Source organism: Leucoraja erinacea, chromosome 7 (genome assembly GCF_028641065.1).
Source record: "Leucoraja erinacea ecotype New England chromosome 7, Leri_hhj_1, whole genome shotgun sequence".
In the NCBI taxonomy this organism is placed as follows: Eukaryota; Metazoa; Chordata; class Chondrichthyes; order Rajiformes; family Rajidae; genus Leucoraja; species Leucoraja erinaceus.
This window is the reverse complement of record NC_073383.1, coordinates 73,793,648-73,810,469: the sequence shown is the minus strand read 5'-3', so window position 1 is coordinate 73,810,469 and position 16,822 is coordinate 73,793,648. Positions and strand designations below refer to the sequence as shown.

General features: G+C 44.5%; 1 protein-coding gene across 1 annotated transcript in view; it reads right to left on the bottom strand.

Annotated features, from left to right (window-relative positions):
* Positions 1–16,822, bottom strand: part of LOC129699107 (contactin-associated protein-like 5) — a 1,038,064-nt gene that overhangs the window by 238,929 nt on the left and 782,313 nt on the right. The window contains exon 14 of the mRNA XM_055638766.1: positions 2,625–2,781. Coding sequence (XP_055494741.1) covers positions 2,625–2,781 — 157 coding nt within the window. The remainder of the gene's footprint in view (positions 1–2,624; positions 2,782–16,822) is intronic.

Below are 16,822 nucleotides of genomic sequence, written 5' to 3'. Positions count from 1 at the left end.
TTTTTAATGAGACACTACGAGAGGCTTTATAGTCATATACATTGGGGAAACAGGCCCTTCGGCCCAACTTGCCCACGCCGACCAACATGTCCCACCTTCTCTACACCCACCTGCCTGCATTTGGCCTATATCCCTCTAAACCTGTCCTATCCACGTACCTGTCTAAAGAATCAATAGGTTCATAGGTTCATAAGTTCACTAGTGATGGGAGCAGAATTAGGCCATTTGGCCCATCAAGTCTACTCCGCCATTCAATCATGGCTGATCTAACCCTCCCCAACAACCCCATTCTCCTGCCTTCGCCCCGTAACCTCTGACACCCGTACTAATCAAGAATCTATTTATCACTGCCTTAAAAATATCCATTGACTTGGCCTCCACAGTCTTCTGTAGAAAAGAATTCCACAGATTCACCACGTTCTGTTTAAATAAATTCCTCATCATCTCCTTCCGAAAGGAACATACTTTAGAAACATAGAAAAATAGGTGGAGGAGTAGACCATTCTGCCCTTTGAGCCAGCAGCGCCATTCAATATGATCATGGCTGATCATCTAAAAACAGTACCCCATTCCTGCTTTTTCCCCATGTCGCTTGATTCCTTTAGCCCTAAGAACTAAATCTCTCTTGAAAATATCCAACAAATTGGCCTCCACTGCCTTCTGGGGTACCAGATTCACAACTTTCTGGGTGAAGAAGTTTTTCCTCACCTCAGCCCGAAATGGCCTACCCCTTATTCTTAAAATGTAACCCTGGTTCTGGACTCCCCGAACATCGGGAACATTTTTCCTGCATTTAGCCTGTCTAATCCTTTAAGAATTGTATATGTTTCCATAAGAGCCCTCTCATCCTTCTAAATTCCAGTGAATACAAGCCCAGTCGACCCATTCTTTCATCATATGACAGTCCCGCCATCCCGGGAATTAACCTGGTGAACCCATGTTGCACTCCCTCAATTGCAATAATGTCCTTCCTCAAATTAGGAGACTAAAATTGCATACAATATTCCAGGTGCGATCTCACCAGGGCCATGTAAAACTGCAGTCAGAATTCTTTGCTCCTTAAATCCAATTCTCTTGCAACGAAGGCCAACATGCCATTAACTTTATTCACTGCCTGCTGTACCAGCATGCTTACTTTCAGTGACTGATGTACAAGCACACCCAGTTCTCGTTGCACCTCCCCTTTTCCTAATCTGATACCATTCAGAAAATAATCTGCCTTCCTGTTCTTGCCACCAAAGTGGATAATCTCACATTTATCCACATTATACTGCATCTGCCATGCATCTGCCCGCTCACCCAACCTATCCAAGGCACCCTGCAGCCTCACAGAATCCTCATTGCAGTTCACACTGCCACCCAGCTTTGTGTTATCCACAAATTTGGTGATGTCACATTTAATTCCCCCTCTCAATCGTTAATGTATCTTGTAAATAACTAGGGTCCCAGCACTGAGTCTTGCGGTACCCCACTAGTCACTGTCTGCCATTCTGAAAAGGACCCGTTATTTCCTACTCTTTGCTTCCTGCCTGCCAACCAATTCTCTATTCATGTCAATACACTACCCCCAATACCATGTGCTCTAATTTTGCACACTAATCTCTTGTGTGGGACCTTGTCAAATGCTTTTTGAAAGTCTAGTTACACCACATCCACTGGCTCTCCCTTATCCATTTTACTTGTTACATCCTCAAAAAATTCCAGATGATTAGTCAAGTATGATTTCCCCTTCATAAATCACTTGCTGCTTTCCAAATGCGCTGCTATAATATCTTTAACAATCGACTCAAGCATCTTCCCCACCACCGATGTAAGGCTAACTGGTCTATAATTCCCTGTTTTCTCTCTCCCTCCTTTCTTAAAAAGTGGGTTGTCATTGGCTACCCTCCAGCCCACTGGCCCTACACTCTCCCGCTGATGAACACATCTCTCCATATCCACGCTATCCAAGCCTTTCACTATTCGGTTGGTTTCAAAGAAGTCACCCCCTCATCCTTTTATACTCCAGCGAGTAGAGGCAAAGTGACATCAAACGTTCATCGTCTGTGAACCCACTCCTTCCTGGGATCATTCTCGTCCACACTTTAATTTCTTGTAAGGTCTTTGGCTATTGAAGGAATCAATGAGTATAGGTCCTGTCCCACGGGCATGCCACTCCATGTGGCAAGCCCTACTTAAAGGGCCGGTCCCACCAGCATGCGCCTGCATGCGGAAAGCGCAACCTAACGTGGTCGCTTGAGCCGTATGGCCTCGAGGGGCCGGGCCCACTTCGATCGCCGGAGCCGTATGGAGTTGTGCGGAGCTGGTCCCGACATCGCGCGGGGCTCCGAAAAACTGACCCTGTTCAAAAATTCCGCGCGGCAACGGCTGCCGGCCCTCAGCCGCCTCAATGCCGTACGTCACGCGCGAACTTCCCGCGGACTTCGTTCGCACTTCATGTCACTCGCTTGACCTCCGCGCGGCTCCCGCTTCTGGTTAGGTCGCGCTTGCCGCATGCAGGCGCATGCTGGTGGGACCGGCCCTTTAGGTCGCGCTTGCCGCATGGAGTCGCATGCCCATGGGACAGGCCCTTAACACTGAGATCCATTAGCATTGACTTAATCTCATTCAGAATATCACCATACCATTCATCTTTGTCAGCATCGCAGTTACACTGGTACTTGTTGTCCAGGCAACTCTCCTCCATTCCACAAGCACATTTCTGAACTCCCGGCAATGAACCTCCCCAGTAAGTCTGTTTCTCATTGGTCCTCCCAATCCACCAGGTAAATGGGCTCCCACCTGTAAGAAAACATAAAGGGAGCATAAAGTTTATGAAGTTAATGAATGAATGAATGAATGTTTATTGGCCAAGTATGTTCACATACAAGGAATTTGCTTTGGTGCTCCACCCGCAAGTGACAATATAACATAGAGTGTCAATTAAGAATGACACATAAACATTAAACCTTAATAATAATACATTATTGATTAAACATGTGAATTAAATAAAATACCAGAGCAAAAGGAGGCTACAGATTTTTGGTTATTGAATGGAAAAAAGTTGTTTTTATGTCTGGCTGTGGCAGCTTTGACAGTTTCATCAGCTGCTGCAGAAGTACAATTATAAGTTCATTAGTTGTAGGTGCAGGATTAAGCCATTTGGACCATCAAGTCTACTCCGCCATTCAATCATGGCCGATCTATCTTTCCCTTCTCAATACCATTCTCCTGCCTTTTCCCCATAACCCCTTCCACTCTTACTAACCAAGTATTTGTCAATCTCTGCCTTCCAAATATCTATTGAGGGCCTCCACAGCCATCTGTGGCAATGAATTCCACTGCTTCACCACCCACTGGCTAAAGAAATTCCTCCTCTTCTCCTTTCTAAAGGTACACCCTTTAATTTTGAGGCTGTGGCCTCTGTTACTAGACTCTCCCACTAATGGAAACATCCTCTCCACATCCACTCTATCCAGACCTATTACTGTTCGTTAGCATCAATTCAATTGAGTTGGCTTGAATTTTGCAAAGTTGAAACAAGTCTTCAGACTTTAGAGATACAGCACGGAAACAGGCCCTTCGTCCCACTGAGTCCGTGCTGACAAGCTATCACCCGAAACACTAACACTCTTTAAAGGGACTGTCCCACCATACGAGTTTACCCAAGAGCTCTCACGAGTTAAAAAAAAAATCAAACTCGTGGTAAGTACGTAGAATATACGTAGCGGGTACGTCGGAGCTCGGGACGTCTCTTAGAGGCTCGTAACGCTAACGGCAGGTACTCGGGAAACGCGGTAAGCTCGTGAAGTATTTTCAACATGGTGAAAAATGTCCACGAGAGCCCCGAGTACCTACGAGTGGCTATTACCGTAATTCTCCGAGTTCGAATCAGGGGAAACTCGGGAGAACTCTTGAATTACCTCGTACAGTGGGACAGGCCCTTTACTATCAGACAAGGGACAATTTAACAAAGCCAATTAACCTACATGCCTGTACTTTTTTGGACTGGGAGAGGAAACTGGAGCACCCGGAGGAAACCCATACAGGACACCGGGATAATGCACAAACTCCGTACAGACAGCACCCGTAGTCAGGATCAAACCCGGGCCTCTGGCGCTGTAAGGCAGCAACTCTACCATGTCGTCCTGTCGAGTCAAAGAGTCATAAATCAATGTGGCAGGGGAATATTCTCTTTGGCCCATCAGGTCCATACTGACCAGTGCCCACCCACTTACACTCCCCTACATAAATACCATTTTGGATATAAATTGTGGTAGCCACTGACACAAATCTCTGGCAACTTTATTCTGGCAAGATGTTGGAGGTATTCAGCAGGTCAAGCAGCATCTATGGAGGGAACCAACATAACATATGATGCTTCATTTCGGGAAGACTCAAAAGTAACACATCGAAAATCTGAAACAAAATCAGAAGTTCACAGAAAAATGCTCCACAAATCAAACCTCATTGTTTGGTTTAGTTTGGTTTAGTTTAGTTTAGGCATACAGTGAGGAAACAGTCCCTTCAGCCCATCGAGTCAGTGCTGACCAGCGATCCCCGTATGCTAGTGCTATCCTGCACACTAGGGACAATTCATCACTTTACCAAAGCCAATTAACCTACAAACCTGTATGCCTTAGGCGTGTGGGAGGAAAACGGAGCACCCGGGGAAAACCCAGGGAGAACGTAGACACTCAGTACAGACAAGCATCCGTAGTCAGGATCGAACCCGGGTCTCTGGCGCTGTGAGGCAGCAACTCTGCCGCTGCGCCATTGATGGAGACCGATTGCGAGAAGCTCTAGAAACGAGACACTGGCCAACGTTACTTTCTCTCTGGAGTCGACGAACCCAGACTTGCTGATGATTTTCAGCTTTCTCAGTCATTGGAGAAAGTTCCCGTAGCGCAGATGAGGATTACGTTGTTAAAGGAAAGACATCGTTAGTCATTTTTCTTTCTTGTGTCCAAACTGAAGTTTTGCCCCATGAGCAAGCTGCTAATGGCGTGCCATCATGAATTCCCTTCACGCATTAAATGCACAGCTACTATTTCATTTTACAGCCAATTACAAAAAACTGGAACACTGCCAGACAGCGGCAGAGAGAAATAAAAATACCGTTGTCGTGTGATCTCTTGGTCACGTCAACGACACAGAGATGCGAGTGTTTAAAACATTATTTTTGACCGGTTAATTTTATTAATATTTGCCACCGTATTTCACGGTGCTACCTGATATTATAAATAATTAACACATATCATCTATGATCAGTCAGAAACAATCATTTCCATTCTCTCGAGAGGCTCTTTAATTATACAGAACGTACAGTGCAGAAACAGGGCCTACAGCTCATTAAGTCCATGCCAGTGATCACTGTTTTCCCCATAGCTTATTTTTTGCCATCTTCACTCACTGTCATCGCAACTTTCGATTGCTTTATAGGTCTTGCATTTTGCTTTGAAGGTTTTTACGCCATTTCGCCCCCAGCCACGGTGGACCCAAAATGCTGGAAGGAACTCATCGGGACGGGCAGCGTCCCTGGAGAGAAGGAAAGGGGTGACGTTTCGAGTCGAGACCCCGTCTTCGGACTGAGAGTCAGGGGGAGAGGGAGACATAGAAACATAGAAACATAGAAAATAGGTGCAGGAGTAGGCCATTCGGCCCTTCGAGCCTGCACCGCCATTCAATATGATCATGGCTGATCATCCAACTCAGTATCCCGTACCTGCCTTCTCTCCATACCCCCTGATCCCCTTAGCCACAAGGGCCACATCTAACTCCCTCTTAACTATAGCCAATGAACTGGCCTCAACTATCTTCTGTGGCAGAGAGTTCCAGAGATTCACCACTCTCTGTGTGAAAAAGGTTTTTCTCATCTCGGTCCTAAAGGATTTCCCCTCTATCCTTAAGCTGTGACCCCTTGTCCTGGACTTCCCCAACATCGGGAACAATCCTCCTGCATCTAGCCTGTCCAACCCCTTAAGAGACGAGAGATATGTGGAAGGGTAAGGTGTGAAAAAGACGGGTCAAAGCAGACGGCGATCAAGGAAAATGGAGGAATGGATCTTTGTTAGCTGGCGACAGACACAAAATACTCAGCGGGACGGGCAGCATCTCTGGAGAGAAGGAGTGGGCAGCGTTTCTTTAGACTGAGAGTCAGGGGAGAGGGAGACGCAGACATTAGGAGGCGTAAGGGGTGAAAACGAGACATCAAAGGGAGACACGGTTCAAGGAAAATGGAGAATGTCACCCATTCCTTCTCTCCAGAGATGCTGCCCAGTCCTGTTGAGTTACTTCAGCTTTTTGTGCCTATCTTCGGTTTAAAGCAGCATCTGCAGTTCGTTCTTACACATCACATTGTTAGCTGAGTGTCTGTTTCCACTCTGTATCTCTAAAAAAAAAACTAACGGACTGGAGAAACAAAACACAGCAAATGTACTTAGATCAGCGATTTCTTTGGCCTCGGCTTGTAGATGTCTTGATGTAGATTTGAGAGCACTTTTGAAAGAGTGATAGTTTATGTTTTGTGTGTTTGGTCTTCCTTGTGATAATAGTTTTTCTTTGATATTTTCCCCTGCAGGCTGTTCTTGTAATGAAACAGCAGATGTTTGTTGAAAGGAGGGACACTTTCTTCTGCACAACAGTTTAGTTTAGAGATGCATCGCGGAAACAGGCCCTTCGGCCCACCGAGTCCGCACCAACCAGCGATCCCTGCACATTAACACTTTCCTACACACACACTAGGGGCAATCTACACATTACCTGTACACCTTTGGAGTGTGGGAGGAAACCGAAGATCTCAGAGAAAACCCACGCAGGTCACGGGGAGAACGAACAAACTCCATACAGATAGCACCGGTAGTCGGGATCGAACCCATGTCCCTGGTACTGTAAGGCAGCAACTCTACCGCTGCACCACCGTGCCACCCCCCCGCTGCGCTACCCTTGCCGTAGTTTACTTTAAATTTATTTTTGGAGTAATTTGATCATTTAACGGACTTTATGATTTTAAAATAATCAACATTTTTAACCAGTATAAAATGAATGAATAGCTGGAATAACTGAAGCATATTATAGCCTGGAAGCTCCACGCTACAAATCGAATTAGAAATGGTTCTGGGATGTGTTTAACTGGAGATAACTGCGTACAGCATTCTGAATACAAATGCACACATTTGCGATGACAAAACAATGAGATATTTGCATGGATTAATTCCATTCAGAAGTGAATGTCAAGTACTGCGTTTGATGTAATGGGATTTTTCTCTTGTTAATCATCTGGCTTTTATGTTTGGGATGGTGATCATAAGATTTTTATCTTTATTGAGGAATTTCCAAAAGGATTGCCATCGGTAGTCCGGAGAGCAGATTAACTGGAAAGGGAAAATAATTCTGCTAATCAGCAGCCGAGCAAAGTCTTCCTAGTCCCTGGGGGTCTGGTGGTACCATGGTTAACTAACTAGACTTGCAGCGAGAGCTTTGGATCATTGATCCGACACAAGAGTTTAAATCCCACCAAGGCAGATGCTAAATTTAAATTTGTAATTAAATAAATATGGATTTTCCTCAAAACCCATCTCACTGGTGGTGACTACGAGATGCTTGAATTATAGTTAAAACTCTTTGCTTTGCCAAGCTCCTTTGGAGAGTCTAACAGAACGTGCAGCTCCAGCCCCACTAATGTAGCAATGTTACAACATTTTGCAATTTATCCCATCAGATAAAGCATAAAATGAAGTTTAATTTGACACCTAATTCACTTTCTTACCTTCAGTATTAAAAATGTTATGGCCATTTTCATACTCGGAAATTAGCACCTTGTTCCCTATTGCTTTTCCATTGACTGAACTCAAAAGCTGTGATCAAGAACAGTTAAAAGCCCATAACTTTCTTACAATTTAGGAGAACTGAATGAAATGTTCAGTTATTATAGATTGAAGCATTCTGAAACAAATATGAAACAATCTTACTTGGATGACCTGAAATTAAAGCATATAATTAGCTAGTTACCTAATTGTAGCAAAATTCAATTACTAGATCTAAACATCTATCAATTTCTTAAGAAAAGGTTAACATTTTTAAATAGCCTAAGTGTTCAAATAACATTCACACAAGAATCCACAATATAACATGATTTTTAAATCTCATTGTCATGAATTTATAGGCCAAATGGAAGGAATTTAGTGTTTAATTCCTGTAAATTAATGGCCATTTAAATCATCTTGCGAGTGGAATTTTGTGGAACGCGATCGTTTGGAACGTTGCGGTTATGGTGAATTTAAACCCCATATCGGCAGGAAAAATACTGCCGGATCGTATGGGTCCTAACTCACCTTTTCGCAACGTAATATTTTGATTAAAGGCATCCTAAGAATATGTGTATATAAAGTGTAATATGCAAAATAAACGGCTTTCCTTTACCTATCCCGTATGTGAAATCCGTGCCCGTTGTCGGTGTTGATGGCTAGAAGTTGATTTTTAAATTACTCCTGCTATTAAAATATCCAGTGCAGTTTAAAAAAACTTAATACAACCTTCAGCAACTAAACAGCCCGACAAAAATCGATTTCAACAGGCTGGGTAAAAACGGCATTTTAAACCCGCCCCCTCTCAAAGGTGCCAAAGTCACGCATACGGGCAGTGACAGAACTGCAGCGCCGCTGGAGGTATGTTTTGTAACATACCTAACTAATGGGGTCAGTTTAGACTTTGTACGTACAGGTTTTGTAGACTAATTGGCTCCGTAAAATTGTGAATTGTCTCTGATCTGTGTAGGACATTGTTAGTGTGTGGGGATCGCTGGTATGAGTGGGCAGAAATGCCTGTTTCCCAGTTGCATCTCTAAGGTCAGGTCGAGGGGAGTTCCCCCCCGTTACGGGTACCATGTAATCCCGTGCCACCTGCTCCATTGTCGGATAGTCAGCGACTTAACCATATTCCCCACCTGGTTTTTCAGGTGAGGAGGGGGCTGTGGACCCCCAACAGGACTAAAAACAAGACCCGTCAAAGGGCGGATGAGCTTCTAGCGAGCCAACGGCCATCCACACTTCAGTAGAAGTTGTGATCACTGTCGTACACGGCATTGTAATGAATGATGACAAAGCACACACACCAAAATCCTATACTTCCTGCGGCGGACGTCCGCAGGAACTGGAGGACAGAGACGGGTGGTGCGTCCGTCACCGTTCCCGTTGGAAACCAGCACCACTGCGTCGCCAATGTTTTCAACGACGGTAAATGAATGAATGAATCTCTAAACCGAACTAAACGTTAGAGATACGGCGTGGAAACAGGCCCTTCGGCCCACCGAGTCTGCGGCAACCAGCGATCACCCAGCAACCACACATCATCTTACCCACTAGGGACAATTTATAATTTACCGATTTGCCAATTAAACATATAAACCTGCACGTTTTTGTAGTGTGGGTGGAAACCAGAGCACCTGGAGAAAACCTACGTGGTCACAGGGAAAACATATAAACTCCGCACGGACAGCGCCCATAGTCAGGATCGAACCCACGTCTATGGCGCTGCAAGGCCGCAACTCAACCGCTGCACCACCATGCTGGCCTGAAATTTGTGAACGGTCTCCACAATTAAAGGGCAATTGAATGGACATTCTAGGAACAAATAAATAACAGAGAAAAGGATAAACAGTCCTTCCTCAATTTTTTAGGAAAGTACTAATAACTCGACAATTCTGTCCTTTGCTTCACCCTTCATGTCAGTGAAGGTTAGGGTGGCCCTCCCTAACAACAGGGAAATGTGGTGAATATGTTTCTCCTTGATTTTGACATGGTCTAGGGGAGGCACTGTAGAGTCGCTACCTCACAGCGCCAGAGACCCGGGTTTGATCCTGACTACGGGTGCTGCCTGTACGGAGTTTGTATGTTCTCCACGTGACCTGCGTGGGTTTTCTCTGGGTATTCTGGTTTCCTCCCACATTCCAAATTCGTGCAGGTTTGTAGAATAATTGACTTCTGTCAAACGTCCCTGGTGTGTAGGATAGACCTAGTGTACGGGTGATCGCTAGTTGGCATGGAATCGAGGTTAGTTTATTGAGTTTAGTTTGAGTTTAGTTCATGTGTGCTGAGGTACAGTGAAAAGCTTTTGTTGCGTGCTATCCAGTCAGCGGAAAAGCAACTCATGATTACAATCGAGCTGTCCACAGGGTACGGATACATGGTGAGGGGAATAACGTGAATAAAGTTTAGTGCAATCTAAAGCCAGTAAAGTCCAATCAAAGATAGTTCGAAAGGCCTTTACCATGCTGTATCTCTAAAATTAATTTAAAAAAATTGATTTTGGCTTCATACTTCTAGATTTTGTTTGTAGCACTGTTGATTTATATTCATTTTCGGGATCTGTATGTCTCTTGCATATCCATACTTATTGTTCACCATGGCATGAACCAAATCTTGCTATCACCACAATTTGGCAAATATCCCTTTGATGCAGAACCACTTTAATGGATCTCAAAGAATTTTACTCTCCTCACCTTGTTGGCCTGAACAGTTATAGAGTTCACAAGTTCACAAGTCGTAGGAGTAGAATTAGGCCATTCGGCCCATTGAGTCTACTCTGCCATTCAATCATGGCTGATCTCTGCATCCTATTCTGATTCTCCTGCCTTCTTCCCATAATCCTTGCCACCCATGCTAATCAAGAACTTGTTTATCTCTGCCTTAAAAATATCCACTGACTTGGCAATGAGTTCCACAGATTAACTACCCTCTGACTAAAGAACGTCCTCCTCAACTACTTTATAAAAGAGTGTCCTTTAATTCTGAGGCCATGACCCCTGGTCCTAGACTCTCCCACCAGTGGAAACATCCTTTCCACATCCACTCTATCTATGCCTTTCATTAGTATGGACGTTTCAATGAGGTCCCCCCTCAACCTTCTAAACACCAGCGAGTAGAGGCCCAGTGCCGTCAATCGCTCATCAGACGCTAACCCACTCATTCCTGGAATCATTCTTGTAAACCTCCTCTGGACCCTCTCCAGAGCCAACACATCCTTCCTTAGATATGGGGCCCAAATTTGCTCAAAGTACTCCACATGTGGCCTGACCAGTGCCTTATAGAGACATATAGCATAGTAACAGACCCTTTGGGCAATGAAGTGTGCACCAACTATGAAACACACGAGTGATAGGATCTTCATCATGAAAGGCATCATAGGTTATGCGGAGAAAGCAGGAGAATGGGGTTGAGAGGATTAATTAGATCAGCCATGATTGAATGGTGGAGTAGACCCGATGGGCTGAATGGCCTAATTCTGCTCCTATATCTCATGGTCGACACATTGACACAACTCCGATATTGGCAACAACTCAATCCTACACGAGGAGTAATTTACAGTGATCAATTAATCTAATGATTGCCATTCTTTGTTGTTTTTTATCTCAATAAGGAGCCAATTAGATTTGTAAATTGGACATGGAGCTGCATTATTTATGAAGAAGAGGGAACAAATAGGTTATGACAGACAATCAGTCTAATATTAGTCGTGGAGAAGCCACTGTAATCTATCATCAGGGACATAAATGCACACTTGAGAATGCATTCATTTATCAAAAAGATTAAACGTAGCTTTGTGAAGCTAATGCCGCGTCTGACTAACTTGGTTGGATTTTTTAACTTTGAGTTAGGAACATGTCGGCTGTGTGGAGGTCTGCAACGCCTCATTTTTAGCAGAAATTAGGAGACATTTTTAGCAGAAATTAGTGAAAGACTTGGATAGAGTGGATGTGGAGAGGATGTTCCCACTGGTGGGAGAGTCGAGGACCAGAGTTCACAGCCTCAGAATTAAAGGATGTTCCTTTGAGAAGGAGATGAGGAGGAATGTCTTTAGTCAGAGGGTGGAGAATCTGTGGAATTCTTTGCCACAGAAGACTGTGGAGACCAAGTCAGTGAGTATTTTTTAAGGCAGAGATAGATAGATTCTTGATTTGGAAGGGTGTCAGGAGTTATGGGGAGAAGGCAGGAGAATGGGGTTTGGAGGGAAAGATAGATCAGCCATGATTGAATGACGGAGTGGACTTGATGGCCTAATTCTGCCCCGGTGAACTTATGGAGCACTCACAACTGCACACCACGCTCCAACTGCTGCCTAACCAAAGCTTTTATAATGTTCCAATGTGACTTCCTGACTCTTAAACTCAATGCATTTACCCACCCCCCCCCCTGTATGCAGTCAATTTCAAGGAGCTGTGGGCTAGGACACCAAGATCCCTCTCAAAAACGCATTAAAAAATTAAAGTACACGCAACCCCCTGTTGGCAGCCAGCAGTGAAATTGATTGCGTTACTCCAAAAATACTAGCATGTACGTCAGGCGTTAAGAATAAAGGAAGAGACGTGTTATTTCAAAGCGCATATATCAACCATGTGTAAAGTGTGAGGTGCCTGTACGTATGCACACATATATGTACTCCCGACATGGACCGCTCACACACACAAACACACACACACAAACACACACACACACACACACACAAACACACACAAACACACACACAAACACACACACACACACACACACACACACACACACACAAACACACACGCCCAGCAGGTCAGGTGTAATCTCTGCAGAAAGAGCAGCATCAGTGCCGCATGTGAAAAAATCTTCTATCGGACGTCAGGGCAGATGATGAAAAGCGGTAGGTTGTAAAAAGATTTTTGAAAGAGGAAAGGAAGGTGGTCAGAGATGATAAGGACATTCCTACGCTTAGGGACTGAGCAACTTCAGGCAAGATTGCCAAAAGTGGATTGATTAATATGTAGACAATGATAAATTCAAGGGGCATTGAAGAATTAGTAACACAAAGTAGAGATCTCAGGGGGGTAACAGGTTGGCGATGTTAGAGCTAGAGGCAAGACTTTGGAGAAATATTTTGAAATTGAAATGAGATTGTACTGGGGCTTAATGTGGGTCAAGAAGCACAAAGGCAATGGATTTGTTACAGAGGAATTGTAGTTACAATCACATTCATGGAAGCAGGTGCATCTTTTACCACACACACTTTTTATTTGAGTTCCATCCCAATTTTGCATGTCTTATATCCAAGCAAATATCGGGCTTCTCCGTGGATTGTCACCTTGTCGTGGTGGAGAAGCTTGTGTGGTCCTGAGATCCTGAGAGTGATGCCATCTGGAGCTATGCTCCTGGTAGGGTCACCCATGGCGGTAATGTCGAGAGGGAGGTCTATGACAAAGAGCAATCCAACCAAGACCTCAACGGTGGAACAGGCGGAGGACGATGGCTGACCTGAGTGGAGCGTCACAACGGCTGGGAAGGTGGATGAAGGCTGCAGCAGAAAAGGGTCTCCGGTCGTCTTGGACTCCATGGCACTGGATCCTGACCCAGATCTGACAAGGAACATGTGGTGGCTGTTTGTGGACCAGTGTCCCCACGTTAAACAAAGTCATGCACCAGCGTCGTCCAACCACGGAGACTCCCATGGTCACCCGAAGGGGTCCCAAGATCGGGCGGCACAGTGGCGCAGGGGTAGATTTGTTGCCTTACACTATAAGTTACAGCACCTACAGCGCCAGAGACCCGGGTTCGATCCCGGCTGCGGGTGCTTGTCTGTGCGTAGTTTGTACGTTCTCCCCGTGACCCAACTGGGCTTTCTCCGAGAACATGCTTTCCTCCCACGCTCCAAAGACGTGCAAGTTTGTAGGTTAATTGGATCAGTATAAATGTTAAAAAAATTGTCCCTAGTGTGTGTAGGGTAGTGTTAACGTGTGGGGATTGTTGGTTGTGCGGACTCGGGGCGGGCCAAAGGGCCTGTTTCCACCCTGTACCACTCAACTAAACTAAGTCCAGAACTAGGGGTCACAGTTTAAGGATAACAGGGAAGTCTTTTAGGACCAAGATGAGAAAATCATTTTTTACACAGAGAGTGGTGAATCTGTGGAATTCTCTGCCACATAATGTAGTTGAGGCCAGTTCATTGGCTATATTTAAGAGGGAGTTAGATGTGGCCCTTGTGGCTAAAGGGATCAGGGGGTATGGAGAGAAGGCAGGGATGGGATACTGAGGATGATCAGCCATGATCATATTGAATGGCGGTGCAGGCTCGAAGGTCCGAATGGCCTACTCCTGCACCTATTTTCTATGTTTCTATGTTTCTATATAAACCAAACAAAGGAAATGCAGCAATAACACTATTTTTTTTAAGTAATCGCAGCGAGGTGCAGAGGGTTGACTGTGGGTGGTGCCCCCGGGGAACAGAGGTGGACGGGAGAGGAGAGGGACGTTGGCTCCCTGATCGATCCACACGGGACCAAGGGAAGGCGGTGGCTGGAGGCCCTGTCACAGCCTGGGGCTCGCCTGGATCAGGCACCACTCACAACAACTGGAGCGCGAACTGGACTTTGAAAATGGAAGCCAAACATGGCGCCTCTTGCATGAGGGCTCAGAGGACTTTCTGGACATTTGACTACAAAACGCACACCTCCAGATTCATGGACAGTTGCTGCCCAGCTGCTATCAGGCAACTGACCCATCCTACCACAACGCCTCCACTTCCTTCGACGGATGAGGAGAGCCGACCTCCCCCCTTCTGCCCTCACCATTTTTTACAGGGGTGCCATTGAGAGCATTCTTACCAGCAGTCTCTCAGTCTGGTATGGCAGTTGCTCTGCTGCTGACCAGAAGGCACTACAGAGAGTGGTGAGGACAGCGGAGAAGATCACCAGATTACCCCAACTAGCAATCCAGGACTTATACCCATCTCGCTGTCGCAATAGAGCAACCAATATCATCAATGACACCACCCACCCAGCACACAAACTGTTCACCCTCCTACCATCCGGCAAGCGCTACCACAGCATGCGGAGCAAAACCACCAGATTCAAAAACAGCTTTTTCCCTCAGGCCATCAGACTACTCAACAGACTCAAGAAAATTCCATGAACATTACACAAACTAAGACCAATTGACTGTCAAAATAACTTTAATTCAATGTCTGCAGTGTGCCATTTGCACTTTTCTATGTTGCACCTTTTATTATTGCACCTTAATTACAAACCTCAAAATTTTACTACACTCTGGCACACTGTGAATATTTTATATAATGTATATGTCCTGTCTATTTTTATTGGTATATAGTCTGTCTGTGTTATAAATATTACTTGCACATTTGGAGTATGGGGAAATGCAATTTCAATCCTCTGTGTAACTACTTGTTGCATTATTTGAATTGACAACAAAGTTTACTTTACTTTACTTACTTTACTTACTACTATCTACCTCATTGGGGACCCTTGGACTACCTTTGATTGGACTTTATTGGCTTTATCTTGCACTAAACATTACTTTATTTCCTTTATTGTGTATCTATACAGGGTGAACGACTCGATTTGAAGAAAGAATGAAAAACTAGGCTTGTATTCACTGGAGTTTAGACGGATGAGGGGGGATCTTATAGAAACATATAAAATTATAAAAGGACTGGACAAGCTAGATGCAGGAAAAATGTCCCCAATGTTGGGCGAGTCCAGAACCAGGGGCCACAGTCTTAGAATAAAGGGGAGGCCATTTAAGACTGAGGTGAGAAAAAACTTTTTCACTTAGAGAGTTGTGAATTTGTGGAATTTGCTGCCACAGAGGGCAGTGGAGACCAAATCACTGGATGGAGTTAAGAGAGAGTTAGATAGAACTCTAGGGGCTAGTGGAGTCAAGGGATATGGGGAGAAGGCAGGCACGGGTTATTGATAGGGGACGATCAGCCATGATCACAATGAATGGCGGTGCTGGCTCAAAGGGCCAAATGGCCTCCTCCTGCACCTATTTTATACGTTTACATATATATATATATGATTGTAATTGATACAAATTCCGTTGACTGTTCAGCACGCAACCATTTTTTTTTACTCTTCCTCGGTACATGTGACAATGAAACAAAACTATACTCATTGAGGATATATGGTAAAACTCCACTGGACTGCTTGTAAGGAAAGAATTTCACCATGCGTTTGCGCATGTTACAATAAAAGCACCATCAAACCATTAACGAGCTTTAAGTTTTTAAATTATTTTCTCAAAGTTTAGATGATAGTATAAAATCACGAGAGGAATAGATCAGGTGGATGCACAGAGTCTCTTGCCCAGAGTAGGGAAATCGAGGACCAGAGGACATGGGTTTAAAGTGAAGGGGAAAAGATTTAATAGGAATCTGAGGGGTCCCTCCCCATATATCATACACCAACACATCTAACCTCGCCCATACTTTGACAGCTAGGCACCTGTCAAAGTAAAGCCACTGTTTGGTCTGAATGTCTGTTTGTATTTCAATTTTTAGGAATGGTAATTTTAATTTTTTTAAAGCTATGTGTATTTATTCTGTTTTTATTAACCGCACTGACGGGAACTGATTGAGAAACATTTTTTTTGCATTTCATCTGTGTGTGTAAGTACTCAGTTAAAATGACATTAAAGTAAATACTGAATACTGAAGTTCTTCACACAAAGGGTGGTGGGTTTCTTGGTTTCTTGGTTTCTTGGTCCTCCAAAATATTCCAAATGGAATTTAAACTGGAGGTGGTGAAGGGAGGGCTTAAGTCAGAAAGGGTTATTGGGAAGAAAGAGCTACTTCAAATTTAGTTGCATCTGTTGGGTAACTATAGTAGGGTGGAGTTTATTCCATGCTTTAATTGTGCGGGGGAAGAACGAATTGCTGTACACATCTGTCTTTGTAGCTGGGATCACAAATTGGATCGAATGCCCTCGTCTGCTCCTATTTGGTTTGGGTTTAGTGTAGGTCTTGTAATCTACGTCGAGCTGACCATTTAACATTTTGTAAAAACCAGTCAAACGGTGAGCTTCACGTC